The 26,978-nt window shown below is 40.4% G+C and overlaps 1 protein-coding gene across 11 annotated transcripts in view; it reads right to left on the reverse strand.

The window, feature by feature from the left end:
* Positions 1 to 26,978, reverse strand: part of IRF2 (interferon regulatory factor 2) — a 158,987-nt gene that overhangs the window by 36,750 nt on the left and 95,259 nt on the right. For 10 of the 11 annotated variants that reach the window (XM_033943262.1, XM_033943298.1, XM_033943310.1 and 7 more), the window contains 3 exons: positions 25,030 to 25,129; positions 20,322 to 20,498; positions 266 to 312 (listed from right to left, as the gene is read on the reverse strand). In XM_033943262.1, the coding sequence (XP_033799153.1) occupies positions 266 to 312; positions 20,322 to 20,498; positions 25,030 to 25,129 (324 nt within the window). The remainder of the gene's footprint in view (positions 1 to 265; positions 313 to 20,321; positions 20,499 to 25,029; positions 25,130 to 26,978) is intronic. The other variant, XM_033943347.1, reaches the window with a different exon arrangement.

Consider the following 26,978-nt stretch of genomic DNA (forward strand, 5'->3'; position numbering starts at 1 on the left):
TTATCATTTATTTTTCCTTCTGTTAAAGGCTGTACCCAAACACAATTTATAAATTGGCAATTATCAAGTTGCACATTGGGACTCTGAATTTGGGCCAATGGTTAGAATTCTGTTACTTATACAAATTTTAGGAAATTATTGAAAACTTATTTATTTTCTAAATATTTGTACACTACATAGAACCGCAAGATAATTGTGATATGGAAATAAATTTTTATGTTATGTTATTATGTCTATGAGGTTTTCAGTTTTAAGGCATTATTACCTTGATAGGTTTAAACCTTTCTTCTTTTTCCACCTTTGTTCTCTTTCCTGTAGCAAGAGAAAGAAGTTGTTATAAATAAAGGGTAAATTGATGAATTTGTTTATCTTTTGCATCTAATATGGCGGATGGGCAGATATTTTGACTTTAAGACTTAGCAGTTTCTTCCAGCTTTTTTGAGACTACAGCTACTTGGAACCAGGTTTGGATCTGGCACCTTGAAGTTTCATTCACAACTAACCTCCTCCCCCTCAATATAGCTATTTATCAGTGCTAGGCACCAGACTCTTCAGAATACTGGAGTCATGCAGCCACAATGTAACCTCCAAAAGACCATAATTCTTGCCCTCCTGAAGCTGTGAACTCTACTTTCATAGCATCTCCAACCTCAGCCAATCTGAGGACTAAAACCAGAGAGTAAACCAGGAACCTTCTACATGGCAGTGTGCAGCACTGTTCAGTGGTAGAGCAGAACACAGCTTTATCTAGTGGTGTGCAAAAGTCTGGAATAAGTAGCTTCAATACTGAAGCTTCAATATGCAATTTTTCACATAACTTAGATGTTACATTAGATCATACATACAAGTAACTCATACATAATTAGGGGCATAATCAAAATACTAAAATGTCTCAAAAAAACACCTCAAGTCAGCACTTGAATGTCCCAATAGACGGGACATTCAAGTGCCGGTAATCGAAACCGTTTTCCTGGACATCTAGCAAGATGTTTCACCACTGTGTGTCCAGAGTTCAAGGGGGCATGCTTTGGGCAGGCGAGATGAAAGAGTCTAAGTGCCAAAAAGGTATCCAAACTGACCAGATGACCACAGGAAGGATTAAGTAATACTCCCAACACTTCCCCAGTGGTAACTGACTCCCTCTCTCACCCCTCCAACAAATCTGAATGAAAGAGTACCGTATTTTTCACTCTATAAGACGCACATTTTTCATCCAAAAAGTATGTGGAAATAAGGGTGCGTCTTATAGAGTGAATACTAACTACCCCCCTCCCCTACCTTAATTTCTCCGGCGGTCCAGCGCTGTAGGGCAGGAGCTTTCAGCCCCTGCCCTTGCATCCGGCTTTCTCCCCAGCGGCAGAGTCGGTATGGCAAGAAGGCAGGCGTGAGTTTTTCGCTTCCTGCCTTGCCGCTCCATGAATGGCGGTCCATCGCTGTAGGGCAGGGGCTTTCAGCCTCCTGCCCTTCTCTCCTGTTTTCTCCCCCCGAGCAGCATTGGCAGCGGCAGAGCAGCAAGCAGGCAGGTGTGAATTTTTCACTTCCTGCCTTGTCCCGCGCTGCTCCGTCAATGCCGCTGCAGGTGCCGCTCAGGGGGAGAAAGCAGGAGAGAAGGGCAGGAGGCTGAAAGCTCCTGCCCTACAGTGCTGGACCACCATTCACGGAGTGGCAAGGCAGGAAGCGAAAAACTCGCGCCTGCCTTCTTGCCATTCTGACTCAGCCGCTGCCACTGGGGAGAAAGCCGGATGGAAGGGCAGGAGGCTGAAAGCTCCTACCCTACAGCGCTGGACTTCTGGAGTTAAGGTAAGGGGGGACCCTGCCTGATTCCAGGTGAGGGACCCTGCCTGCCTGCTTGCCTTGGGTTGGGGGGCCCTGTCGGGGGGTGGGAGGATGAGGTGGCCTGCCTGCCTACCCTGCCACTAGGCCTGCCTGTCTTTCACTAGGCTGCTAGGCCTGCATGCCACTAGGCTTGCCTGCCCTGTCCCCTGTCCCGGCCTACCACTAGACCACCAGAGGGGGGGACAGGGTACAGAGCCTGGCACGGAGGGGGGACAGGGTGAAGAGCCTGGCAAGGAGTGTGGGGTTGGGTGCACAGCCTGGTAGGAAGAATTTGGTTCAGAATGTTTTTTTCTTGTTTTCCTCCTCTAAATCTTGGGTGCGTCTTATGGTCAGGTGTGTCTTATGGAGCGAAAAATACGGTACATACCTGTCTCTAGAACAACAGCACCTAGTATGGGAAATCATAATAGAGCATCACACAGACAGGTGTCTTAAGTAGCCAGGTGGGTGGGCTAGTGAACCATAGAGAGGAGGATCCAGACCCATAAGGCACTTTAACCCCAACATCTATGGTATTAAATATGAGCCCACCAAAACTCTATTATACTGCCATACAGGTGCCCCCTGCAGCCTTAAGGGCTATTGGGGTGGTAAGCAGGTGGATACAATAGGTTTTGGGGGTATTCTGGAGGGCTCACCATACATTAGAATAGAGTTATGGTGAGATGTACTTCTGGCACCCTTTATGTGAAGTTTACAGAAGTGCACTCTTAGGTGAACTGCTCTACTGGCATGTCTATGTGGCCAGTTCATTACAATGCTGGCCCCTCCCATGTCTACAAAACGATGCTTAAAAGTTCTCAGCCCAACCATGAAGGGAATGACTTGGAGCCATGAAACTTACAAGTTATTTCACATATTCACCCTTAAGTTCAACACACTTGGCACATCGTATCTGAAGTTTCTGTAATCCTTTCAAAAAATACTTGTCTGGTCATTGAAATACTGCTCTGCAACTGCAATCGCCTCCAAATTATTTGAAAATTGTTGTCCTTTTAAACTCTTTTAAGGTTTAGAAACAGAAAATATTCAGATGGAGCAAGATCTAGTGAGTAGGGTGTATGATCTATGCACTGAAACCCCAATTGTGTCAAAACATCCATTGTTTTGCCAGCCTTGTGAGTAGGTGTATTGGCTTGCAGAAAGAACTCCTTTCCGCAACTTCCCTCTCCTTTTTTCTTCAATGCCTACTTTAATTGGCTCAGCAAGTTACAGTAGTATTCTGCATTAACTGTTTGGCCCCTTGGAAGATAGTCATTACAATACCTTCCTGATCTAAAAAAACACAGTGGCCATGACCTTTCCTGCCGACTTCTGGGTCTTGAATTTTCTTTGCCTTGCAGAATCTGAGTGCCGCCATTGCATGGACTGTTTAGTCTCAGCATCATAATTGTGTAACTGTTTCATCAACAGTAACTGGTTGTTCCAAAAAGTTGGCACCAGCTTGCTGAAAATTCTGCAAAATCAACTTGGAAGTGTCCACTCAACGTAGTTTCTCATCAGTATTCTGCATTCCCAGCTGCTCATGGATTATACATTCAATACGTTCCCTGGATATCTGTAGTGTCTCAGCAATTGTTTTAGCCAATATTCGCCGATCTGCCAAAATCAGGTCATAGATATGGTCAACAATTTCAGGAGTTGACACTGTTTGAAGCCTCCCCGACCTTCAGTCTCAAAATCTCCACACTGAAAGTTTGTACACCACTTCTTCACTGTGGAGTATGATGGGTATTTGTCACTCAATATTTGCATCATACATTCATGAATTTCCTTTGGAGTTTTATTCTGCAGGAATAGGATGTTAAGAAATATATTTTTCAATCAATCAGAAGAAACATTTCCAGGTGACTATATATTCCAGTATGATAATGCTCCATGCCATCAAACAAAAGCAGTTGTTTGGAAGAAATCCAAGATCTATATCCTCAATTGACCAACCCAGTCACCCACCCACCTAAGCTCTAGTTAGGCCCCTCGCAGTCCATAGGGGTCATTGAGGGGTAGGACCAAAGCTTTTGATCTATTCTAAATCAGCCTGCTTAGCTATACAGGTCCTGACACTGAATATTGTCTAAACCCGTATACCGTATTTTTCGCTCCATAAGACGCACCCTAGATGTAGAGGAAGAAAAACAAGGAAAAAACCCATTCTGACCCAAATTTTCCCTGCCAGGCTCTGTACCCAACCCCATACTCCATGTCAGGCTCTGCACCCTATCCCCCCTTCCCTGCCAGGCTCTGTATCCTGTCCCCCCTCTGGTGGTCTAGTGGTAGGCTGGGGCAGGGACAGGGCATAGGGCAGGCAGGCCTAGTGACAGGCACGCAGGCCCCATACCCCTCAAGTACCCTAAATCATCCCCCCACATACCCCCAGTATCTTTTTTAATCATACCCCCTCCCCCCGGTACCTTTTAAAATCCCTCCCTCTCTAGACGACTATTTTGCTATTTTAAACATCCCTCCCCCCGGTACCTTTTAAAATCCCTCCCTAGACAGATTTTTTTGTATTTTAAACATCCCCCCCACCCCCACTCCCGGTACCTAGATGGCTGTCTTGCTGTTTTAAACATACCCCACCCCACCCCTCCCAGTACCTTTTAAGATCCCTCCCTAGACAGCTTTTTTTGTACGGTATTTTAAACATCCCCCCACCCCGGTACCTTTTATAATCCCTTCCTCGCTCGCGAGAACTGATCGGAGCCATTCAGACAACAGCGCGGGCCCAAGTGGGAGCACGGAAAGCTTTGCTCCTGACCACCACACTCTTCTGACCTCCGCGCCGCTGTCTGGGAAATAAGAAGAGGAGACAGCTAGTGAGGGAGGGATCACGCTGGACCACCAAGTTATTTGTAAGCTGGTGGGCAGGCGATTTGGGGTTTTAAAAAGGTGCAGCGGGGGTGGGCATGCAAGGGGGTGGGGTGTTTTACAAAGGTGCAGCGGACGGGGTGTTTTAAAAAGGTGCAGCGGCAGGAAGGGTGTAATTTTTTGTACCTTCACTGCATAAGATGCACCGAGATTTCCACCCACTTTTAGGTAGGGAAAAAAGTGCATCTTATGGAGCGAAAAATATGGTAATTTCTGGCTTTCTGCTAACAAAGCCCTCAGTGCCATCCCTGACTGGAAATGATGCAATTTAAATCACTCTAGGACCATTAAGTCTGTATTTTTAAGTCTGTATGTTATGTCTGTAAATGCTGTAATCTAAAACCTCCTATATTCACCAAGTCTGTATTTCTCACTAACGTTTGTCCTACTTATATTATGAGTGTACTCTTGTAACCCGATCTGGGCTCCTTTTGGGAGGATGGACTAAATAAATGATCAAATAAATACATTTTTTGTGGGGTGGTCTGTGGCGATATTAACTGGACAGTGCCACTGAAGTGCCGTTGAATATCACTACTTAGGGCAGGCGGGAAACGCTCCTGCCCACTTAAATTGCTTTAAATATCTGTCAAAATATGTTTATTTTAATCATATAATGTCATGGACAATTGAACAGCAATTGAGTCATGCTGAAATTTCAATTTATAGATCAGTACCTGTGTATTATATTGTTTCACATATATAAAACATTTTTATGACTGAAATAGCATTAAATAATTATTATACAAAAAGCCACAAAGAAAAACAACACTTATTAATCACAAATTTTAAAATGTAAATGAAATTTGGCAGCTAAAATTTAATGCTAAGAAATGCAAGGTCATGCATTTGGGCTGCAAAAGTCCGAGGGAGCAGTACAGTTTAGGAGGTGAAGAACTTTTGCGCATGAAAAAGAAGCGGGGCTTGTGTGTGATTGTATGTGATGATCTTAAGGTGGCCAAACAGGTTGAAAAGGTGACAGCGAAAGCTAGAAGGATGCTAGATTGCATAGCGAGATGTATGGCGAGTAGGAAAAAGGAGGTATTGATGCCTCTGTAAAAGACTCTGGCGAGACCTCATTTAGAATATTGTGTACAAGTCTGGAGGCCACACCTTCAAAAAGATATAAAAAGGATGGAGTCAGTCCAGAGGAAGGCTACTAAAATGGTGTGTGGTCTTCGTGATAAGGCGTATGGGGACAGAGTTAAAGATCTCAATCCGTATACTTTGGAGGAAATACAGGAGAGGGGAGATATGATAGAGACGTTTAAATACCTACTTAATATAAATGTGCATGAGTTGAGTCTCTTTCATTTGAAAGGAAACTGCAATGAGAGGGCATAGGATGAAGTTAAGAGGTGATAGGCTCTGGACTAATCTGAGGAAATACTTTTTTACGGAAAGGGTGGTAGATGCATGGAACAGTCTCCTGGAAGAGGTGGTGGAAATAGAGACTGTGTCTGAATTCAAGAGGACCTGGGTTAGGCACGTGGGATCTCTGAGAGAGAAAGAGATAATGGTTACTGTGGACGGGCAGACTAGATGGGTCATTTGACCTTTATCTGCCGTCATGTTTCTATGTTTCAGTGATAATGAAATTCTACATAGCAAACACCTATTCCAGACTTTTGCATACCACTGTATTAACCAAGGCACTTAAAGTAACCAGATCAAAAGTGCATCAACAGATAAATAAATGATAACAGGAGGGTAGACCCAAGCAAGTAGAACCCCTTCTTCCAAAACTCTCTTGTCAAACACTGGCAACATCCAGTGGGACAGAGTGGAAAACACCTAAATGCAGAGTCAAGAGAGAGAAGAAATCACCGTAAAAGAATTCCATACAATGCTGAGAAAATGTTTCAGAATTCCCTGCAGTAGTCTGTATTTTAGCACAATTTATACTCAAAATAGATGATAATAAAGAAAAAGACAATCCCACTGAACTCAGACAAATCTCAGAGTTACTAAACTAAACTAAAACTTAGCTTTATATACCGGGTCTTCAGCCAGAAAGGAGCTTGACTCAGTTAACAGTAACTAAAAAAATACTTAAAGTAACAATCAGAAAATATTAATATGACTAGTTCCAAAGTGTTTGGCAAATAACATAGTTTTTAAAGATTTACGAAAAAGTTGAAAAGGACCAGGACCCCTTAAAATAAGAGGAAGTTTGTTCCATAGTTGAGAAAATGTGAAAACCAAGGATTGACTGAAATTCTTGACTCCTTTGATTCCTTTCACTGAAGGAAGGGAGAGTTTGAATTGTTGGGTGCCTCTTGCATAGGAGAATCTATAAGCATTCCATAATAAAGGGACAAGAGGGATGAAGATATCATATAAATTTTAAAAGTAATACATGCACATTTAAAGTGAATCCTGAGATAGACCGGAAGCCAATGAAGGTTTAAAAGCAAAAGAGACACATGGTCAAATTTAGGTTTTCCCAAATTTTTTTTTTTTTTTTTTAATTCTTTATTCTTTTTTATTTCTTACATCAAGTGAAATATATGTAATACATACAATTTTTAAAAAACACTTGAAATTTCAAACAATTACTCTTATATTGTAAAGTAAAGAAACCCCTTTTATCAGAATTTTGAATCAGAATACCCTTACAATAGCTTACCCTCCCCAACCCTCCTATATGTTCTATCCATGTGCTATGATATCTGATCATTAGAGAAATTAGCCAATGGTCCCCAGATTTTATTAAACTTATGAATATACTTGTAACGCCATCACTTTTTCCATTTTGTAGATATAACAAATTGAGTTCCACCAAAAAGTGTACCGTATTTTCTCGCATATAACGCGCGCGTTATACGTGGTTTTTACATACCGTGCATACCCTTGCGCGTTATACGCGTGAGCGCATTGAACAAAATTTTTTTTACATAGTTCCCCCCCTCCCCCGACATCCGATTCACCCCCCCCCCGCAGGACACGATCGGGGCAAGAGGGAGCTCAAGCCCTCTTGCCCCAGCCGACCATGTGCCCAAGGCTCCGCCCCCAGGAGGGACCTAAGGCTCCCGAGCCTATTCTGATTGGCCCAGGCGCCTTAGGCCCCACCAGTAGGCGGAGCTTTGGGACGGATGGGCCAATCCAGCCTCATTCCGTCATTGGCTGCCTGCCGGACAGGCGAGTTTGGCTCCTGTCTGTCCGGCCAACTACACTAAGGTACGGGGAAGGGGGTGGGGGTGTCGTGGGGGTCGCGGGTCAGCTGGGGGGGCGGTCGGAGGTTCTTGGGGGGGGCGGTCATTGGGGGGAGGGGGGTTTGCGTCGAGGGCAGGAGGGCCTGGGATCCCTCCTGCCCGTAATGTAGTGCGGGGTGGGGGTAGGGGGTTGCCGTGGCCAGGAGGGTTTGGGCTCCCTCCTGGCCCGAACAACTAGCGGGGGGGGGGTCGCCAGGGTCAGGAGGACTTGGGCTCCCTCCTGGCCCGAACAACTAGCGGGGGGGGGGGGGGGGGGGGGTTCGCCAGGGCCAGGAGGACTTGGCCTCCCTCCTGGCCTGATATTGTCGGGGAGTCGTCGGGGCAAGAGGGCTTGGGCTCCCTTTTGCCCCGATCGTGTCGGGGGGGGGGGCAAGAGGGCTTGAGCTCCCTCTTGCCCCGATCGTGTCGGGGGTGCCGCGGTTGGCTGGGGCAAGAGGGCTTGAGCTCCCTCTTGCCCCGATCGTGTCCTACGGGGGGGGGGGGTGAATCAGACGTCGGGGGGGGGGGGCATCAGGCTTTCATGGTGGGGACAGGACTTCAAGGTGGAGAGGAGAGTCGGGGCGGGCGAAAGGAGAGTCGGGGTGGCCAGAGGAGAGTCGGGGCAGGCGAAAGGAGAGTCGGGCGGCGACGGGAGAGTCGGGCGGCATGCGCGGTATATGGGTGTGCGCGGTATATAAAAATTTCTGTACATAAATTTGTGTTTTTCGCACGCTATACCCGTGTGCGCGTTTTACACGGGTGCGCGTTATCTACGTGAAAATACGGTAATTTAACTTAGTGTAATCTTTCCAGTTTTGAGTAATTTGCTTTATGGCGACCCCTGTCAATATTAATAAAAGTTTATTATTGTTTGCAGAAATCGGACTTTGAGTTCTCATTGCTGTTCCAAATAAAATTGTATTGTATGAGAGTCCAACATGATTTTCTAATAAATTATTAATTTGGGGCCAAATTATTTTCCAGAAAGAATTTATACAGGGACAAAAGAATATTAAATGATCTAATGTCCCCACTTCTATCTTATAATGTCAGCATCTATTAGATCTAGTACTATCTACTTTTTGTAATCGCGTAGGGGTCCATAAAACTCTGTGTAACAAAAACATCCATGTTTGACTCATAGATGCTGACCTTGTAGTACGTATCCTCCAGGACCAAAATTTTTGCTATTGAGATGCAGAAATTGTCTGTCCAATCTCAATACTCCAAATGTCCCTAAGTCCTGTTCTCTTTTTTTTGTTTAAAAATCCATATAAAAACTTGTACCATTTTGCGGCTTGGTGTCCTAAAAAATCCGCCTGAAAGCAAAGGACCTGCAAACTATACTGAGTGTTAAGATTCTTCCATTTAGGGAACCCTTCCTGAATAGCCTGATTCAATTGCATCCATTTAAAATATTGTGTCTTGTTCAATCCAAATTTCTGTTGCAATTGTGAAAAACTAAGCAGTGATCCATTTACAATAACATCATTCAAAGACCGTATGCCTGCAATTATCCATTGCTTCCATACTATTTTGAATCCACCAATTTTGATCCTGGAATTTACCCAAATGGATTGATTTAATGATTTAGCCAATGGATCTGGTGATATATTGCTAATAAATCTTAGTGTTTTCCATGTATCTAGTAGAATTCTGTTATCTTTATATCTCCTAGGCATTGTTATACTAATTAGATGTTCTAAATGTAATGGGAACAGGAGCCGCCATTCTAAGTATAACCAGTCAGGTACATTCTCCATGAGATCTGGGAGGATCCAATACATACCCTGTCTTAAAATATAGGCTTGATGGTACCTATAAAAATTTGGAAAATTTACCCCTCCCTCCTTAATTGTTTTTTGTAATGATGTTAAAGCGATTCTGGGTCTTTTCCCAAACCAAACAAATTTTGTAAGAACACTGTTTAACTTTTTATAAAATGACCCCTGAAAAAATATTGGAAACATACTCATTTGATAACAAACCACAGGCAATATCATCATTTTAATTGTTTGGACTCTTCCCCACCAAGAAAGATGTAAAGGATTCCATTGCTTACACATTTCTGTTATTTTTTTTAATAAAAATTTTTCATTCTCTTTTACTGTGTCATCAATTGTATTTTTTATGAGAATACCTAAGTATTTTAAACCTTCCTCTTTCCATTTAAATGAATATGAGTCAAATAATCCTTTGGTACAATGGACATTAATTGGAAGAACTTCAGATTTTCCCCAATTGATTTTATACCCAGAAAATTTTCCAAACTTCTCTAATAGATTGAGTAAACATGGAATGGTATCCCCCGGTTCTCTTAAATACAATAAAATGTCATCTGCATACACAGATAATTTAAATTCCCAATTAGAAAATGTGATTCCCTTTATTCCCTTAGTTTGATTGATTGCAATTAATAAGGGTTCAAGAACAATATCGAAAAGTAAGGGAGATAAAGGACATCCTTGTCTAAGCCCCCTTAGCAAGTTAAATCTATCCGATAAGTTATTATTTATATATAATCTTGCTCCAGGAGAGCTATACAATGTTTGAATCATTTTAATAAAACCAGGTCCTATACCAAACCATTCTAAAGCTTGATACATAAAACTCCATTCCACTCTATCAAATGCTTTTTCTGCATCTAATGATATTAGAAAAGCTGGGTCATTCATATTTTTTGCTAAATTTAAAGAATGAAATGCCAATCTGGTGTTATGTGAAGAGTGTCTTTTAGCAACAAATCCTGTTTGGTGTACATCAATAATAAAAGGAAGAGCTTTTGCCAATCTTAATGCTAGTACTTTAGTAAGCAATTTACCATCTACGTTCAACAAAGAAATGGGCCTGTAATTTGAAACCAATGTCAGATCCCTGCTTGGTTTTGGCAAGACAATAATGACAGAATCAGATATAGTACCTGATATATTTCCATTGTTTATCTGATACTGATATAAATTTAATAGATATGGTAATATAATATTTTGAAATGCTTTATAAAATTCAACAGTATAACCATCTCCACCTGGAGCGGATCCAACTCTAAGAGCCCTCAATGCTGATTCTATTTCTTTTAAAGATATATGTTCTTCTAGACTTCTTTTTATATGATCCGGAATATTTGGTCCAACAAATGAATTCAAAAACTCTAATCCATCCTGTTCTTTATTTTCATAAGTATCAGAAGAATATAGACCCTTATAAAAATCAAGAAATTGTTTTAAAATATCCTTAATGTTAGTGTGTGTATTGCCCCGCATATCTTTAATTGCAATAATCTTAGATTTTCTTTTTTTTGCTTTAAGAAAATTTGCTAACAATCTTCCAGCCTTATTTGAATTTCCATAATACTGAACTTGCCGATAGAACATATCTTTCCTCACAAATTGAGAAGAAATCTCATTATATTTAGCTTTTGCTTTTAATAATTTCTGCAATATAACATGTTCCCATTTAACAATTAATTTATATTCTAATATTTTAATTTCTTCTTCCAAATCCATAAATTGTTTTTTAAGTGTTTTTTCATAAATGCTGAATATGATATAATATTTCCTCTCATTGTTGCTTTACAAGCATCCCATAAAATTTCAATATTTATATTCCCTGAATTATTAATTTGAAAAAATTCATTCATCTTTACTTTAAGATCTTCTATAAAGTTCGCATCTGCAAGCAAAGCATTATCAAATCTCCAAATTGGTTTAGAATATACTGATATATCATTCTGCAGATCAATCCACACACCAGCATGATCTGATATTATAATAGGATCAATAACTGCTTTCATCACTCGTTGTGCTATATTATTAGATACAAATATATAATCAATTCTTGAAAAGGATTTATGGACCTGAGAACAAAAAGAATATTCTTGATCATTAAAATGAAGAATACGCCATATATCAACTAAATCACAGGATTGTATCAAATTATCTAAACCTAACGACTTCATAATTTTACTTGGTTTCTTATCCAAAATAGGATCCATAACAGCATTGAAATCTCCAGCTACTACTAAATTAGAAGCAGCCAGTGGTAATAATATCTGTTGAATTTGTTTGAAAAACTCCATTTGATTCTAATTAGGAGTATATAAATTAAATAAATCCAGGGTTGTATTTCCTAGAACCATTTTAATATGCACCCATTTTCCTAAAGGATCAAATTTTATTAACTTAAAATCAGCAATACATTTCTTATTTATATGTATAGCTACTCCCGCCTTTTTTCCTATGGCAGGAGCAAAAAACATTTGGATACCCAACCCCCAATTAGTTTATTTGATTCGATCCCTGTAAGATGTGTCTCTTGCATGAAGTAAATATCCGCGTTCTGTTTATGAAGAAAACCTAACATTTTTTTCCTTTTAACTGGGTGGTTTAGACCATTGACATTAATAGAAAAAATTTTAAGCGCCATCTAAATTAATAATTAAAATTTGACATAAATCTCTATAATAAAAATTTTGATCAGATATCCACACATATTTAACCCCTAATCCCTTTCTTACTATTAATCCCTTACCTTTAGAACTTCCCTTACCCATTTCCATCACCCTTCTCCCTCCCCCCTCCCCACCCTTCCCATTAAGTAAAAGTTGTGTAAACTTGGCCTCACGCATCTTAGATCGGTAATAAAACACTCCAAGAAGACCTTTTCCTATTACAAATTCAAATTAAGTCACTAAATATTTAAAATGATATTCAAATATAAATAATAATACATATGCCATATTAAATGATGAATCAAAGCAACCTCATGTGCATTTCTAAAAGATATATTGAGATTCTCTTTTGATTCTATGCTCAATATCACCAACTCATTAATACTTCTCTATTCTGCAATTATGTTAATTTAAATCATGGAATAAATATAGAAAAGAATATCGTTCTTTCTTTTCTGTTATATTTCATATTAAATAATTTAAAAATAAAAAAAATATTTTAACTTTAATAGCAGCTTAAATCAATAAAGCTTTTTTTTCCCATTATATATATTATTAGCATAATATTAGTAACATGGGAATATAATGATATGTGATCGATGAATTCTCGAGCAAAGAGCCCCTCCCCACGGAAGACGCCACCACAGAAGCACACACCAGTCATACACATCTCCTTTTTTTTTTTTCCGGTTTGTAGTTTTATCTTTAGAAGAGAGAACGTTTTCCCTTTTTCATTTATAGAAAGGGACTGTAAATTTCCATTCGATCGTCCTTTGTTCTTACAGGTAATGTTCTGATCTTCCAGTTCCTCTTCTTTCTTCTTGTTTCCGCTGTAATACGTTGTCCTTATGGAAATAAGTATAATTTATCTTCTTCGTGTATATAGTAATAAACGTACCAACACCAATTGGTTACGCAGCCATTAGACTCCATAGTAGCACTAGTTTTTCCGGTACATGTGAAATATCCACTTCCTGTATTTCCTCCCGCACAGACTTTCGGGAATGTTAGTTTCCTAAGTTCATTTAAGATTTTGATATTCCGCTCTCTCCTCTAGGAACTTTTGAAAAAATTAATAATCCTACAAATATGAACAGTATATGACTCTGCAGCAACCTCCCCATAGGAAAAAACCTCCACTCGAAAAAACATCGCTCTCCATCATTAATCCCATATTCATCATATTCCCATTACAGCAATTCTTCCAGCTAACAACATTTCATATCTAGGTTATGGAAATTAATTGATGTTCCTATAAAATCATTCCCCAAAATAGCTACCATCTTCCTGTCTCTCCACTTTTATATATTATATTGCACCTCCTACTATAACGCTCAAATCTGTAGATTATATTGAGCCACTTAACAGACTTCATATTTCATTATAGAATGTCTATTCCATTCTAATTCTAAGCAAGAAAATCGTTGAAATAGAATATATTTGAAGCAGAGTAAAAAACATTCTATATCGTTGCTTTTTGAAATCATATTAGTTTTCCCATATAAAACAATATTATCCTTTTCTAACAAAATAATATAATATAATATAATATTTTAACAATTCTAAATAAAGAGTCCAAAGTTGCATCAAACAAAAATTAAGATGACATTGGCACTTCTTGATTTTGAATAAATTTATCCAACTTTTCCGCATCATTGAAAGTTAAAATTTTATTTCCGATAGTAACCTTCATATTTGCAGGGTACACTAAGCCAAACTTCGCACCCAATTCTCTTAATTTTGGTCTTAATTCCAGCAGCTTTTTCCTCTTTATAGCTGTGCTTTTTGCGAAATCTGGAACAAAGTGAATATAAGCATCTTGATACTTCAGACCTTTATTTTGCTTTGCCAATTGAAATATTTCCATGACCTGCTGGTGTCGCAATAACTTAAAGATGAATGGTCTCGGCCCATGTCGATTTTCTGCTCTTTTTAACGGCACTCTATGTGCCCTTTCCACCTCTATGGGGAACTTTGTTTTTAACGGAAGCAGTTTGGGTAGTAAATTTTCAATAAAGACAACCGGATTTCCTTTTTCTGCTCCTTCCGGTAAGCCAATCAAGCGGACATTACTCCTTCTTTCACGATTCGAATAATCTTCCAGCTCCTTAGTGAGTATTTCAATTTTTTTTCTGTCCGTTTGACTATAGCATACTTCCTCCTCTACAATCAACATTCTTTCTTCTAAATTGTTTGATTTTATTTCCAATAAATCCATCTTCTTGTTTAAAGTTGAAACTTCCTCCGATAAATCCGTAACTTTTTTGGTTATAACTGAAAGCATTTCTTTAATTTCTTTCAGTTCTTTCATTACCTCTACATCTGCCATCTTTAAACCCGTCTCCTGCTCAGGTTTTGCTCTCTTACTACTGCCAGACATCGCAAAGTCGTTTTTGTTTTGTTTTCCGGACGCCATTCTCTTATCTTCTTTATTTATCATAAGATAAGTCTAAATTTTTCCTTTTTCTTCAATTTCTTACGACTTTTTAACACTTTCAAGGTCTTTTTCTACGGAGCTCTCTTATTAGCCGACCTTCTTCATGCGTGTCCAAGCCACGCCCCGGTTTCCAAAAATTAATTTCGCATTTTGTATCAGTTGGAGTCTTTGAAGGCAGGTCTTTGTTATGCCGAGATAGATAGCATTACAGTAATCTAGCCGGGATAATATGATAGATTGGGCCAGAACAGAGTAGTGTTGTTGGTGGAAAAGGTTTCTGACCTTTCTCAACATTCGAAGGATAAAAAAGCACTTCTTGACAAGAAAGTTTATTTGATCCTTAAAGGTAAGAGAAGAGTCTATGAGAACTCCCAATATCTTGGAAGAGAACTCGATCTGCAGGGAGACCCCGGAATCCAAAGTTACAGTTGGAGGAAGACAGTCCAATTTTGGGCATAGCCATAAAAGTTTGGTTTTGCAGCATTTAGCTTCATCTGGACAGACATAGCCCAGGCTTGGAGTTTGAAGATACAATGATTTATTTTAAAGGCTGGGTTGGCGAGATCTGAATCAATCTCCATCAATATAAAGATGTCATCCACATAACTCAGATATTAGGCTATATTTTGATTATTTATTCAACAAAAAGATTCAGTAAGTATCCTTATATAAAAAAGTATGTGAACCCTTCCTTCAGTAACAACAACATAATCATCAGAACATATCCTCTAATTGAAGGGCATATGTTCAAAATCTGCTAAGTTGCATTGGACTTAAAGAGTTTTGGAATGCCCTTCAATTATTGCTCAGTGTCTTGAGGAACTCCGGCCCATTTTCCATAAATAAGGGGTCCTTTTACTAAGGCGTGCTAGTGCGTCTTAGCGTGTGTTAAAAATTAGTGCACGCTAAATGCTAATGTGTCCATAGGATATAATGGACACGTTAGCACACGTTAGCATTTAGCATGCGCTAAGACGCACTAGCAAAAGGACTTAGTAAAAGGACACCTAAGTTTCATTCTACATGGGAAGATACTCTCATCTTCAATATGCAACATATATTTTCTTACCTGTGTAATCTTACTAATACTTGGTCATCTTTATGGTTTACATGGTGGGGCAATCTGGTGACCACATACATGATTATAATTCCTCAAATCTTATTTACTCTCCAGATGCTCCTGGTATTGCTCCCATTATCTATGATCCCTAGAATATCCCTAAAGACCCTTAAAAAATTGCATATAAAAGGAGTGATATTTCCTGACGTCTGTAAATATTCTCAAGTCTCATTATTACGAAAAACTTGTTGGTAGTTCCAGGATCTTCCTCCAATGCAGCCTCTGAAGTGGTTACCCATAGAAAGGGCTCTTACTCATCCATCTCCTCTTACTTGCCTCTCAGGATCCTCTTTTGTCTCATAGTCTCATTGTTTCTGATACTATTAAAGTTATAAATATGATGGATATGTTATTAGATACTCCAATTGCAGCTACTAAAGCTATATCTATATGGAGCAACTCATCCTTTAACATTAATAGAAAACCAATTTTCTGGAAACAGTTGGCAGATAAGGGGATTTATACTCTGAGTGATATTCTGGAACCCCTTAATATTAAAGATACAAACTTTTGATTCCTTGCAGAATCAATATTATTTGTCTAAAACGCAATTCTTCCAATATTTGCAATTGCAAAATTGTATACACTCTGTTATACATAATTCTTCCATTGTTCTCTCAGATGATACTCCAGATACTGTATTACTCTTAAAAAGGGGTTTATTTATACCACATGTGATTTCACAGCTTACAAATTTTTAATTTCATATCCTCTGTGCTCTTCAATTGCAATTCAGTCTATTTGGGAACATGAATTGAGTCTCCAATTGTCTCCTCGGCAATGGGCATATTTTTGGAATATAGACAAACGACAGCTACACTCAGCAGCCATATCACAATCTATGTTTTATTTGATGAATAAAGCTATATGGACACCTGTTAAAAGTTAGAAGCACAAAAGTTCAAATCCCTCTTTATGCTGGTCCTGTAATCAATCTGTTAGAACCTTATAGCCTGTTAGAACCTTATTGTGTGTCCATCTGTCACACAATACTGGACTGATGTTTGGGACATTATTATAGGAATTATATCTTGGTCTACCTCCATAACCTTCCCGTTAATTATTTTGCACTCAGCCTTTGTACCTTTGTATTTTCCATCAGATTGCTCTAAACTGCAATACATTCTTCTGACTTTGGCAATTACTTCATTGGAAAGATACATCTCGAGCATTAGTGGTGGAACTATATTTGTCTTATTACTACATAAAAATCACATCTAGCCGAACATCATGAAGACAAGAGCAGATTCTGTCATATCTGGAATACTTTTCTTTGATACTGTGACCTGCCACATAACTCAATTAGAGTAACTCCTGGATTTAGATTATTTGGATTGCTTTGTATATTTGTTCCTTCCAACATTATCAATATAGTTTCTATTACCAAAATTGAACGATAATAATCAATTCCAACCTCATCATAATAATGTATTGTTAGATATTGGCCTCACACATTATGTTATGCTACTATCTGTTTGCATCCATTCTACATTGTTGTAGTTTCTCCTTTGTTATTTGATTTACTTGTATGAAAAAATAAAATATATTGAACATAAAGTATTATACTTCTACTCCCCAAGGCCCTTCAAGTGTACCTCCATCTTCTTTTATATAAGACATGTGGTCATTATCTCAGAAGCTGACCTCCAACAGCTGCAGCCACATTTAATGTCCCAGAAGTACTCTTGCAAGTAATCTTTGAACAGGGTAGAGAGCATGACGCAGTGGTTACAGCTACAGCCTCAGCACCCTGAGGTTGTGGGTTCAAACTCACGCTGCTCCTTGTGACTCTGGGAAAGTCACTTAATGCCCCCATTGCTCCAGGTACATTAGATAGATTGTGAACCTGCCAGGACAGACAGGGAAAAAGGCTTGAGTACATGAATAAATTCATGTAAACTGTTCTGAGCTCCCCTGGGAGAACGGTATAGAAAATTAAATGAATGAATTAATAAACAAACAAACAAACAGGCACCTATTTTAGGCCTGCTGGAAAGGGACAGAACTCCTCTTTCGAGTCTGTCCCGGCAGGGAGAAGGGTTATTACTAGACAGGAGGATCAGGTAAGGGGTGCTGCTGGACAGGGGGGGGAGGTAATTTTAGCAAATAGTAAATTATAAGGAACTAGTTTTTTAGCCTGTTAATGTAACAGGCTAAAAAACTAGTTCCTTATAATTTACTAATTCTCATGCGCAATATACACTATGAATGTGCCCACACATACATTACAACTCCTCCCTTAATCTTCCCAAATTACGCCAAATGAAAACTTATGAGTGGTGCATGTATAAGTACGAGGGTAGATCAAAAAGTAAAGGAAAAATACATTTAACAGCTTTAATAGAAGTAATTGTGAGCAATTGAACATATCACTTATCCACATAGTCTCCATGCAAGACAACGCATTTATTGTACTGTTCAACTAGCTTCTGTATTTCTGCAAAGAGGTTTTTCGGCTGCTCCCGAAGCCAGGTGAGCACTGTTTCCTTTACTTTATCATGTTTTGTCATTTGCTCTTTGGGTTGGTGATGCATCCATGTCCCTTTGCCAGTGACAATTCTCTCCAAAATACTCGGATCTTCATACCATCTCAGGAGCTTTTGCTTATGCAGATCAGTAAGCTGTTTGGGAATCCGTGTAAAAACCTTTTTGTATCCCAAGTCATCATGCATTATGGCAAATGTAGATCCACAGCTGATATCCAAATTTGCAGCCAACTGAGACACCATTATTCATTGATCTTCTTTAATACAGGCATCCACCCTGTCAAAGTGCTCTTGTATGCGCGATGTTGATGGGTGACAAGAATGACCTTCATCGGTTACACCTGTTCTTCCCACTTTAAACCTTTTTATCCACACATTGTGACTAGTCAGACACTGGGACTGACGTGGCCCCTGTGAAAGCGGGCAGAAAGGGTAGCAAGAGGCCCAAGGGAGTTGCCAAGGCCAGCTCCCAACACCAAGCTGGCCCTCCTGAAGATGACACAGACCCAGAATGGGGGAAGGAGGAAAATCGTTACATTCACATGGCAGGGCTAGAAACATAGATTTTAAACCTTCAGGGATAGTGAGGAAGGCTATTTATTACCATAGTCCCCACCGGGGGAGCCAGAGAGAAGCCCAAGTGACAGCAGGCTCAGTTAGAGCAGGGCATGGCTCTCCCCTTGAAAAGCCTGTGGATGTTAGTAAACTGCTAGGCAGGTTAGGGAGAAAGCTCAAGGCTCTCCCTGAAGAAGAGCTTTCTACATCAAGCACGGGTAATAACTGTGATCCAATGAAAGTGGAAGAGCCTGAATCCACTTCAGAGTTGCTGGAAGCAGACCAGGAGATGCCAATGGAGCTGCAAGGAGAGCTGGTCCTCAAGGACTTGTATGCAGCTCCTGAGCTGATGGAAGTAGGCTTGGCAGCCATTTGCAAAGACTGAGCAAAGAACTGTGAGTTTTTCTTCTGTTTGCTTCTGTTTTCTTCTGTTTCTTCTGTTTGCTGTCTCTCTGCATGAACTTCCTGAACGGTGGGATTATTGTTTTTCTATTTTGATTCTTTGCACAGTTTGTGAAGCTGGAAGTGCTTTTGTAGGGAGAAGTTTGCCAACAACTGGGAGGGATTTTGAAAGCTGTTTGGGGGCTTTTTTTCAGGCAAACTTTAGGCACTCCCCTAGACCCAGCATTGCTATAGGATAAGCTGGAGGCTTTGCTATTTAAGACTGATTGAATATGGGTGTATCACAGTAGGGAACTGAACTTACCTGAAACCTGCCAGGAGCAGGCTTTGAAGGAGAAATCCTGAACTCACCCAGAGTTTTCCCTTTGGGTTTATTTTTTTGTTGCATATTGCAAGTTACATTGATTTTGGGGATTTTGCCATTGTTTCATTCTGACATTAAATTTTCTTTGGAAACCGAACCTGGAACTTTGTGCATTGGTTCTGTTTATGTTTCACTCATATTAATGCAGTTCCCACAGGGTGACTCCATACTGGGTCACACATCGGTGCAGTTTCAGCTGTAGCCACTAGGGGCACTAAGGAGTCCCGTGGTAGGCTCTGGTGCCGGCTACAACATAAACCTTTTGTTGATTCATGGTGCTATGTCCCTACTGAGTCAATATGTGATAGTGAATTTCCACAGGTCTCCCTCTGCCCAAAGAAAGCGCACTACTGCACGTTGTTCTTTGATGGTGCGATCTTGCAATGGAGCGTCCATGTTTCTGACCTCGTGGCTGCCGCAAGACTAAAAGACGAGCGCTGCATTGTGCGTGTCAAACTATCCAACAGGAAATGTACAAGTACATACAGTGCATCATAACCAGTATTACCACTACATGTAAATTGACTGCAGCTTATTAATTATCCATCACTACATGCTTTTATCATGGACTAATATTTAGAAACAGTTATGATAGAGCTGTCCAATAATTACCTTTTCTAAAGGGTCTTTCTGACAGGGGCAGCATTCTGTATACCCTGAAAGCATTATTTCCTTTTTTCATGCTTTTGTCTTTCACTTCTTCAATATCTGGCAAGGAATTCATAGCACACCGAAAGTTGGCTTTCCATGTCTTAGGATCTGGTTTATCAACCCCTGGCTGAAATTTTCCTAGTGAAGAAAATATAATAATAATAATTTATTTTTTTATATACTGCCCCACCAACAGTTCTGGGCAGTTCACAACAAGAATAAAACTGAGCAGTTCAGCGAAAATTATACAGTTCCACAATAATAATACATCGTAACAATTAATACAGCAGTGGCTAATATTCAATTTAAAATCCTAAAATCTAATGAAAAAGATGCATAGTATATTAGCCTGCAGCAAATTCCTCTAAAAACTGGATCAACTCTAATTGAAACACAATTTAAAAAGATTAAAAAGTCAAGGAAAAAAATAGTAAAACACATCGCAATTAAAAATCATTATTCTAGTTTATCAAATAAATATGTTTTTAATTATTTTCTAAATGTAAAATAAGAGTATGTTTGAGCGATCAGCAGGAGTAACCAGTAATTCAACTTCCTGGCCTGATACTCCAATGTCCTGTCTAGAAAAGTTTTATAACTGCAGGACCTTGGGGCAGAGAAGACAAAAATACCTGAAATTCTGGTATCTTTTGCTGAACAAGACAATTTCAGGTAAGGAACCAAGTAGGATGGCAATAGACCAAAAAGTGCCTTATATGCACCCAAAGAAGAACACTCTGGCCCCAAATGGCAACCAGTGCAATTTAGCATAGAAAGGGCTAACATGGTCATAATGTGAGTACTAAGTGGCATGGCCACTATTTAAAAGTTAAATAATAATAACAGTTTATATGCCGCAGTACCCGTTAAGTTCTATGCGGTTTACAAAAGATTAGTGAAGTACAAGTTGAGAGAACTTAAGGGAAGGGGGGAAAGGGCAAGAGAACCATTATAGAGGGGAAAGAGAGGAACGTGTCAACTGTCTAGGTACTTCAGGAACAGGTGAGTTTTGAGGCGTTTCCTGAACACCTCGTAAGTGGTGGGCGAGAGGAGTTGTTCTAGTTCTTTACTCCATATAGCTGCTTGATGTGAGAGAAGGTGTCTGTAGTGTTTTTTTAGTTTGCAACCTCTAACCGGAGGAGAAACGAAGTGCAAGTGGGAGCTTCTCTTGTGTCTGTTGGCTAAGAAGGAGAAGTCAGTTATGTATTTAGGGGTTAGACCGTAAAGAACTTTAAAGCAAAGGCAGGCGAACTTAAACTTTATACGAGCTTCCAACGGCAGCCAGTGTAGCTATTTATAGTATGGCGTCACGTGATCGAATTTCTTTAGACTGAAGATAAGTCTGACCGCAGTGTTTTGCATTAGTTGTAAGCGTCGCATGTTCTTTTGGGGGATTGCTGTACAGTATATAAACAGTACTGACTGTTTATATACTGTATAAGTGCATTTTTGAAAATCCCAAGTATAACTTTAAATGACCAGTTTATTATCTGATCATTTGATATAACAAACGAATTCAGCAAAAAAAATTTTAACATAGCATTTTTCCGATATAGTATTGAATTTATGAAGGTGGCAAGGAATATTTTTAATATCAATGATTGAGCTAAGTGATTAGGAGATTGTCCACTGCTGGAATATTCTGAGACCTTTTCTCTCCATGCAAGAAGTCCCAGTTAACTATTTCTGTTATTGAGGGGTGTTACTCCTGTTGTTTGGTAAACAGAATTTCTATACTATCTGCCATTTTTGCACTGGCACTTGGACATTCAAAAGCAAAGGTTCTAGACCAGGAGTGCTTACACTTTTTTTGGCTTGTGAGCTACTTTTAAAATGACCAAGTCAAAATGATCTACCAACAATAAAATTTTAAAAAACACAAAGCAAAGCTATTTTCTACATGTGGCGGATCCGAGGATGCGTCCTTTGGTGTCTCATTACCCCATTTTTACGCCGGCCAGAAGGACATGGAGATGGGTCTGTAAAACAGCCAAATTGTCTTCTAGGGTGTCTTTATATTTGCCTATACTGGGCAATGGAGCTTTCCAGCCGGGCATGCAAAATGCCACCTTTCTTAGGTGGCAAGCACAAGGTCTACAATATCTTTTTCACCTGTTTTCGGAGGAGGGGAGCCTGGTCACATTTGTCGAGCTGCAACGAACTTTTGACCTACAGGCTAATGATCTCTTTGCCTATTACCAGATCCGTCACTATGTTCAGTCCCTCCCAGTGGCTGCCCTTACTGAAGTCTGCAGGGAGGCGCTTTCGGAACTCTTCAGCCTTTCAGCCCAACAGAGGATTCCTCTACGATTTCATATTGTGGGGATCCGGGATTGCCAACCAAGTATGAATCTGGATATATTAGCGACAGCATGGGCTGAGGACTTGCATTGCCAGTTGACTGCTCAACAGTTACAACGGGTCCTGAAGAACATTCAGAAGGTGTCACCCAATATTACTCACTGGGAAATGCAATTGAAAATTGTTCTTAGACTTTACATTCCACCGGAACGTGCAGCCCGGATGGAGATTACTGCGTCGCATTCTTGTCCAAAATGCAATCAGGCTCACGCATCTTTGAGTCACATGTTTTGGGCCTGCCCCGCAATCCAACAGTTTTGGAGACATCTTGGCCTATATACCACATCGCTTTGGGGAAGGCGATGGCTTCCGCAACCGAGGGCGTTATTTGGATTTTATAATATAGCCTCGCCCAAACCCAGGGGAATGTCAGCATTTATCTCCAGAGCCCTTTTGATGGGAAAAAAAGCCATCCTCGCCAACTGGCTCTCCCGTGATCCCCTGTCATATGCACAATGGAGATCCCTAATGAAAGTGCACGCAACACTGGAGAGACACATGGTGGGAGACTTGACTCTTGGCTCGGGTCGCAAATTTTGTCAGGTGTGGGAGCACTTCTGGCAGGACCTCACACCGCGTGCTCGCAGTAGACTTTTGAATCTTTAAGATTTTATTCCCACTCTCAGCTGTTGGACTGGCCATGGATTCTTGGGGAGGGGAGGGGGGGATGGGAGAGGAACTGATTATATTGTTGAAAATGTTATTTCCTGAATGGTACTACTGTTTGTATTTGCTTCTTACTGCTGGAATAATGAAAATCATTTAAACATTAAAAAAAAACAAAAAACCCCCACAAAACACACTGTACGCAGAGAAAATGTTAATTATCATTTGAATTTGGGTTTTTTTTTTTTAGAGGTCAAGGCAGATGACTTTAAAATATGCAATGTTACCTCAGTAACAACTATACAAAAATAGACAAATATACCTCCTATCATTTTACTAAACCGCGATAGCGGTTTTTAGCACATGGAGCTGAGCTGAATGCCCTGCGCTGCTCTCGATGCTCATAGGCTCCCTGTGCTAAAAAACGCTATTGCGGTTTAGTAAAAGGGGGCCATAGTGCAAAATATAGACAGCAGATATAAATTCTCAAAACTGGCACATTTTGATCACTAAATTGAAAATAAAATAATTTTTCCTACCTTTTTGTCTGGTGATTTCATGAGTCTCTGGTTGCACTTCCTTCTTCTGTAAATCCAATATTTCTTTCTTTCTGCCTTTCTTTCTCTCTCCCCTGCCCCCTTCTTTATTTCTGCCTTTCTTTCCCTCTCTCCCCCTGCCCCCAAGCCATCGTGCCGATTTATCCACTTCTCTGATTCTTTCCTTACCCCCACCCCCAAGCCACCAAGCCAATTTCTTCCTGCTGCTTCCCCGAACCAGGCCTGGCGTGTACAAGCGCCGGGCCCACAAGAATTCACCTTCGACGTCAATTCTAACGTTGGGGAGGAAGTTCCAGGCCAGCCAGGCAGTAATTGGCTGTCCCAGAACTTCCTCTCCGACGTCAGAGGTAAAGTCTTGCGAGTCCGGTGCTTGTACGAGCCAGACCTGGCTTGGGGAAGCAGCAGGGAGAAAAAGATCGCAAAGGCAATGCGATCGACTCGCGTTGCCTTTGCGATCTACTGGTCGATTACGATGGACCATTTGGGCACCCCTTACTTATACATTCAGGCCCGGATTCTGTATAGGATGCCTGTCCCGGGCGTCCTATACAGAATCGGGCCTACACCCGCCCAAACTAAACCAGATTCTGTAACTGACGTCCATGTTGCAGACGCCGGTTACAGAATCGGGTTTGTTTAGACGTGGCCACTATACTTAATTGTGGCAAGGGATCTCCCTGCTGCAATTAAGAATAGCGGCCATGTCTACTTACCATGTAGGCTAGCATTTTACTGGCCTACATTGTAAGCATCTCCTACTCTACTAGGGAGATGGGTAGGGCCGCCTAGGTTCACCTAAGGCTACCGCCTAGCCCTAGGCAAGCTTAGGTGGGCTTGCAAGCCTCCCTAGGCTCCCAGAGGCGCCTTCAATATAGGTGGCCTGCCTGGGGAGCATTTTATTTTTAGAAAACGTGCCTCCCGATTGTAAGCAGCTGTAGGCATCCTACAGTTGTCTAATCAGCCACTCGGGATGCACTTTGTAGAATCGGGGCCACAGTGGCCGAGTATTGCCACTGAACATAAGCTGCACTGCTGCCAACACATAATTGCTTTTGAATATAGACCAATATATGCCCAATTACAAAAACAGCACAAGAGGCATCTCTTACCCCTCTCTACCCACAGTAATAAAGAAATGTTAGTACCTGTATGAATTGCCCAGTTCTTAAATAAAGGAGCATCTTTTTCAACGTCCCACCCATGACGAGCAGCATGCATCCACGGAATCTGAAAAATCTTCTGTTCCTTAAAACAACAAACAACCAGCATAATCAGGATCATAATAACATTTCTTTAAAGACTCTCCACACACCCTGAGCTCAAATTCAGTTTCTGTAAAGCTCCAGTAGCTGGACCAATCAGGAAGAAAACTGGATTCTTTGCAGATTGCTATATGTTTTACTTGCCCATAGGAGATATTTTCCTTACATAAAAAGGAAGGTCAAGGAAAGAAGTGCATATTAGACCCTGGAACAATTAAATCTTTGCTATCATATCTGAAGAAGATGGATACTGAAGGCTAAACTACCACAAAAATTGTGACTACCTATAAGAACATAAGAAGTTGCCTCCACTGGGTCAGACCAGAGGTCCATCGTGCCCAGCGGTCCGCTCCCACAGCAGCCCATCAGGTCCATGACCTGTGAAATGGTTTCTGACTATTCCTATAACCTACCTATACTTCTATCTGTAACCTATAGAGTTAATACCTACAATATAATTTTCCTCTTAGTTGGTCCTTCTTTAATCTGGGCTTCCTCTTCTTTACTGCCCATATGCAAACACCAAGATGGCAACACATACAGCTACCACTCCTTCAGTTTAATAGCAATCATTTTTGCCTCAAAGTTCATATGCTTCAAATCCATCCAACCGCCTGAGGTAGAACCATGAGAGGCACCACAGCTCTCATAAGACTTGCCAGCACCATGTAGTTCAAACGTAGAGCTGTAAGGGCATACTAGAGAAAACACTTCATATCCATCCTGCTTCACTCCAGTTTAATATCTGAACTATGTGGTGCTTGAAGTCTTAGTGCATTTCATGGTTATGCCTAATAGAGAAAGAATGAGGCTGGGGTAAAAAGTAAATACACGGGATGAAATGGAGAGGCAAAAAAGGATTGGAGGATCAAGTAAGATGGGGACGGGCCAGGAATGAGCTTGTAGGAGGTGAAATAGACAGATGGGGCAAGGTGTAGAGAGGGGGGGAGGGATAGAAGCTGCTAGGATTCTGCTGCACGAGAGGGATAGAAACTGCAAGGATTCTGCTGCACAGGGGGATGGGAGGGAGGAATAGAAAGATACTGCACAAGGGGATGGGTGAGAGGGGAGGAAAGATGCTGCACATGTGGGGGAGAGAAAGGAAATAGGAAGAATTGAGGTGGAGGAGAGGAAGGGAGAGATAATCATTGTACATGAAAAAAAATAATAAGACCGACCCCGAAAATAAGACCTAGTGGCTTTTTGTGGGCCCAAAATTAATATGACAGTGTCTTATTTTAGGGGAAACACAGTAGATAGGTTAGAGATTCTTGGCATGCTGCCAAACAGAGCTGAATATTGTATAACAAGTGTACAGATCTGTTTATTAAGTTATGGTTTATTATATTTGAAATACCACCAATAAAACAATAAATCTCAGCTGTTTACAAAGCAAATGCACAAAAACAGAAAGTACAGTGGTGCCTCACACAACGAACTTAATTGGTTCCAGGAGCAAGTTTGTTATGCGAAAAGTTCGTTATGTGAAACGCGTTTTCCCATAACAATACATGTTAAAAAAAATAATTCGTTCTGTAGCATAAAATATGCTAAGATGACATAAAAAAAGATAAATTTTTTGTTATTATTTTTATTTAGATACATCTAAAAACATACATCTCCCTGTCCTTTTACTTCCACTATCTTCCTATCCCATCTCTATTCCCTTTTGTCCCTCTCCCCATGATCAATCATCTCACCACCTCTCTCTGCCCTCACCCTCAGGGTTCAAGATTGCTTCCACTCTTTTTCCTGTTGTTCTCTCTGCCTGTCACCCTATGATTTAGCATCCCTTCTGCCCTTGTCCAATATTTCCCCTTCTCTCCCTCCCT

Source organism: Geotrypetes seraphini, chromosome 1, assembly GCF_902459505.1.
Source record: "Geotrypetes seraphini chromosome 1, aGeoSer1.1, whole genome shotgun sequence".
NCBI lineage: Eukaryota > Metazoa > Chordata > Amphibia > Gymnophiona > Dermophiidae > Geotrypetes > Geotrypetes seraphini.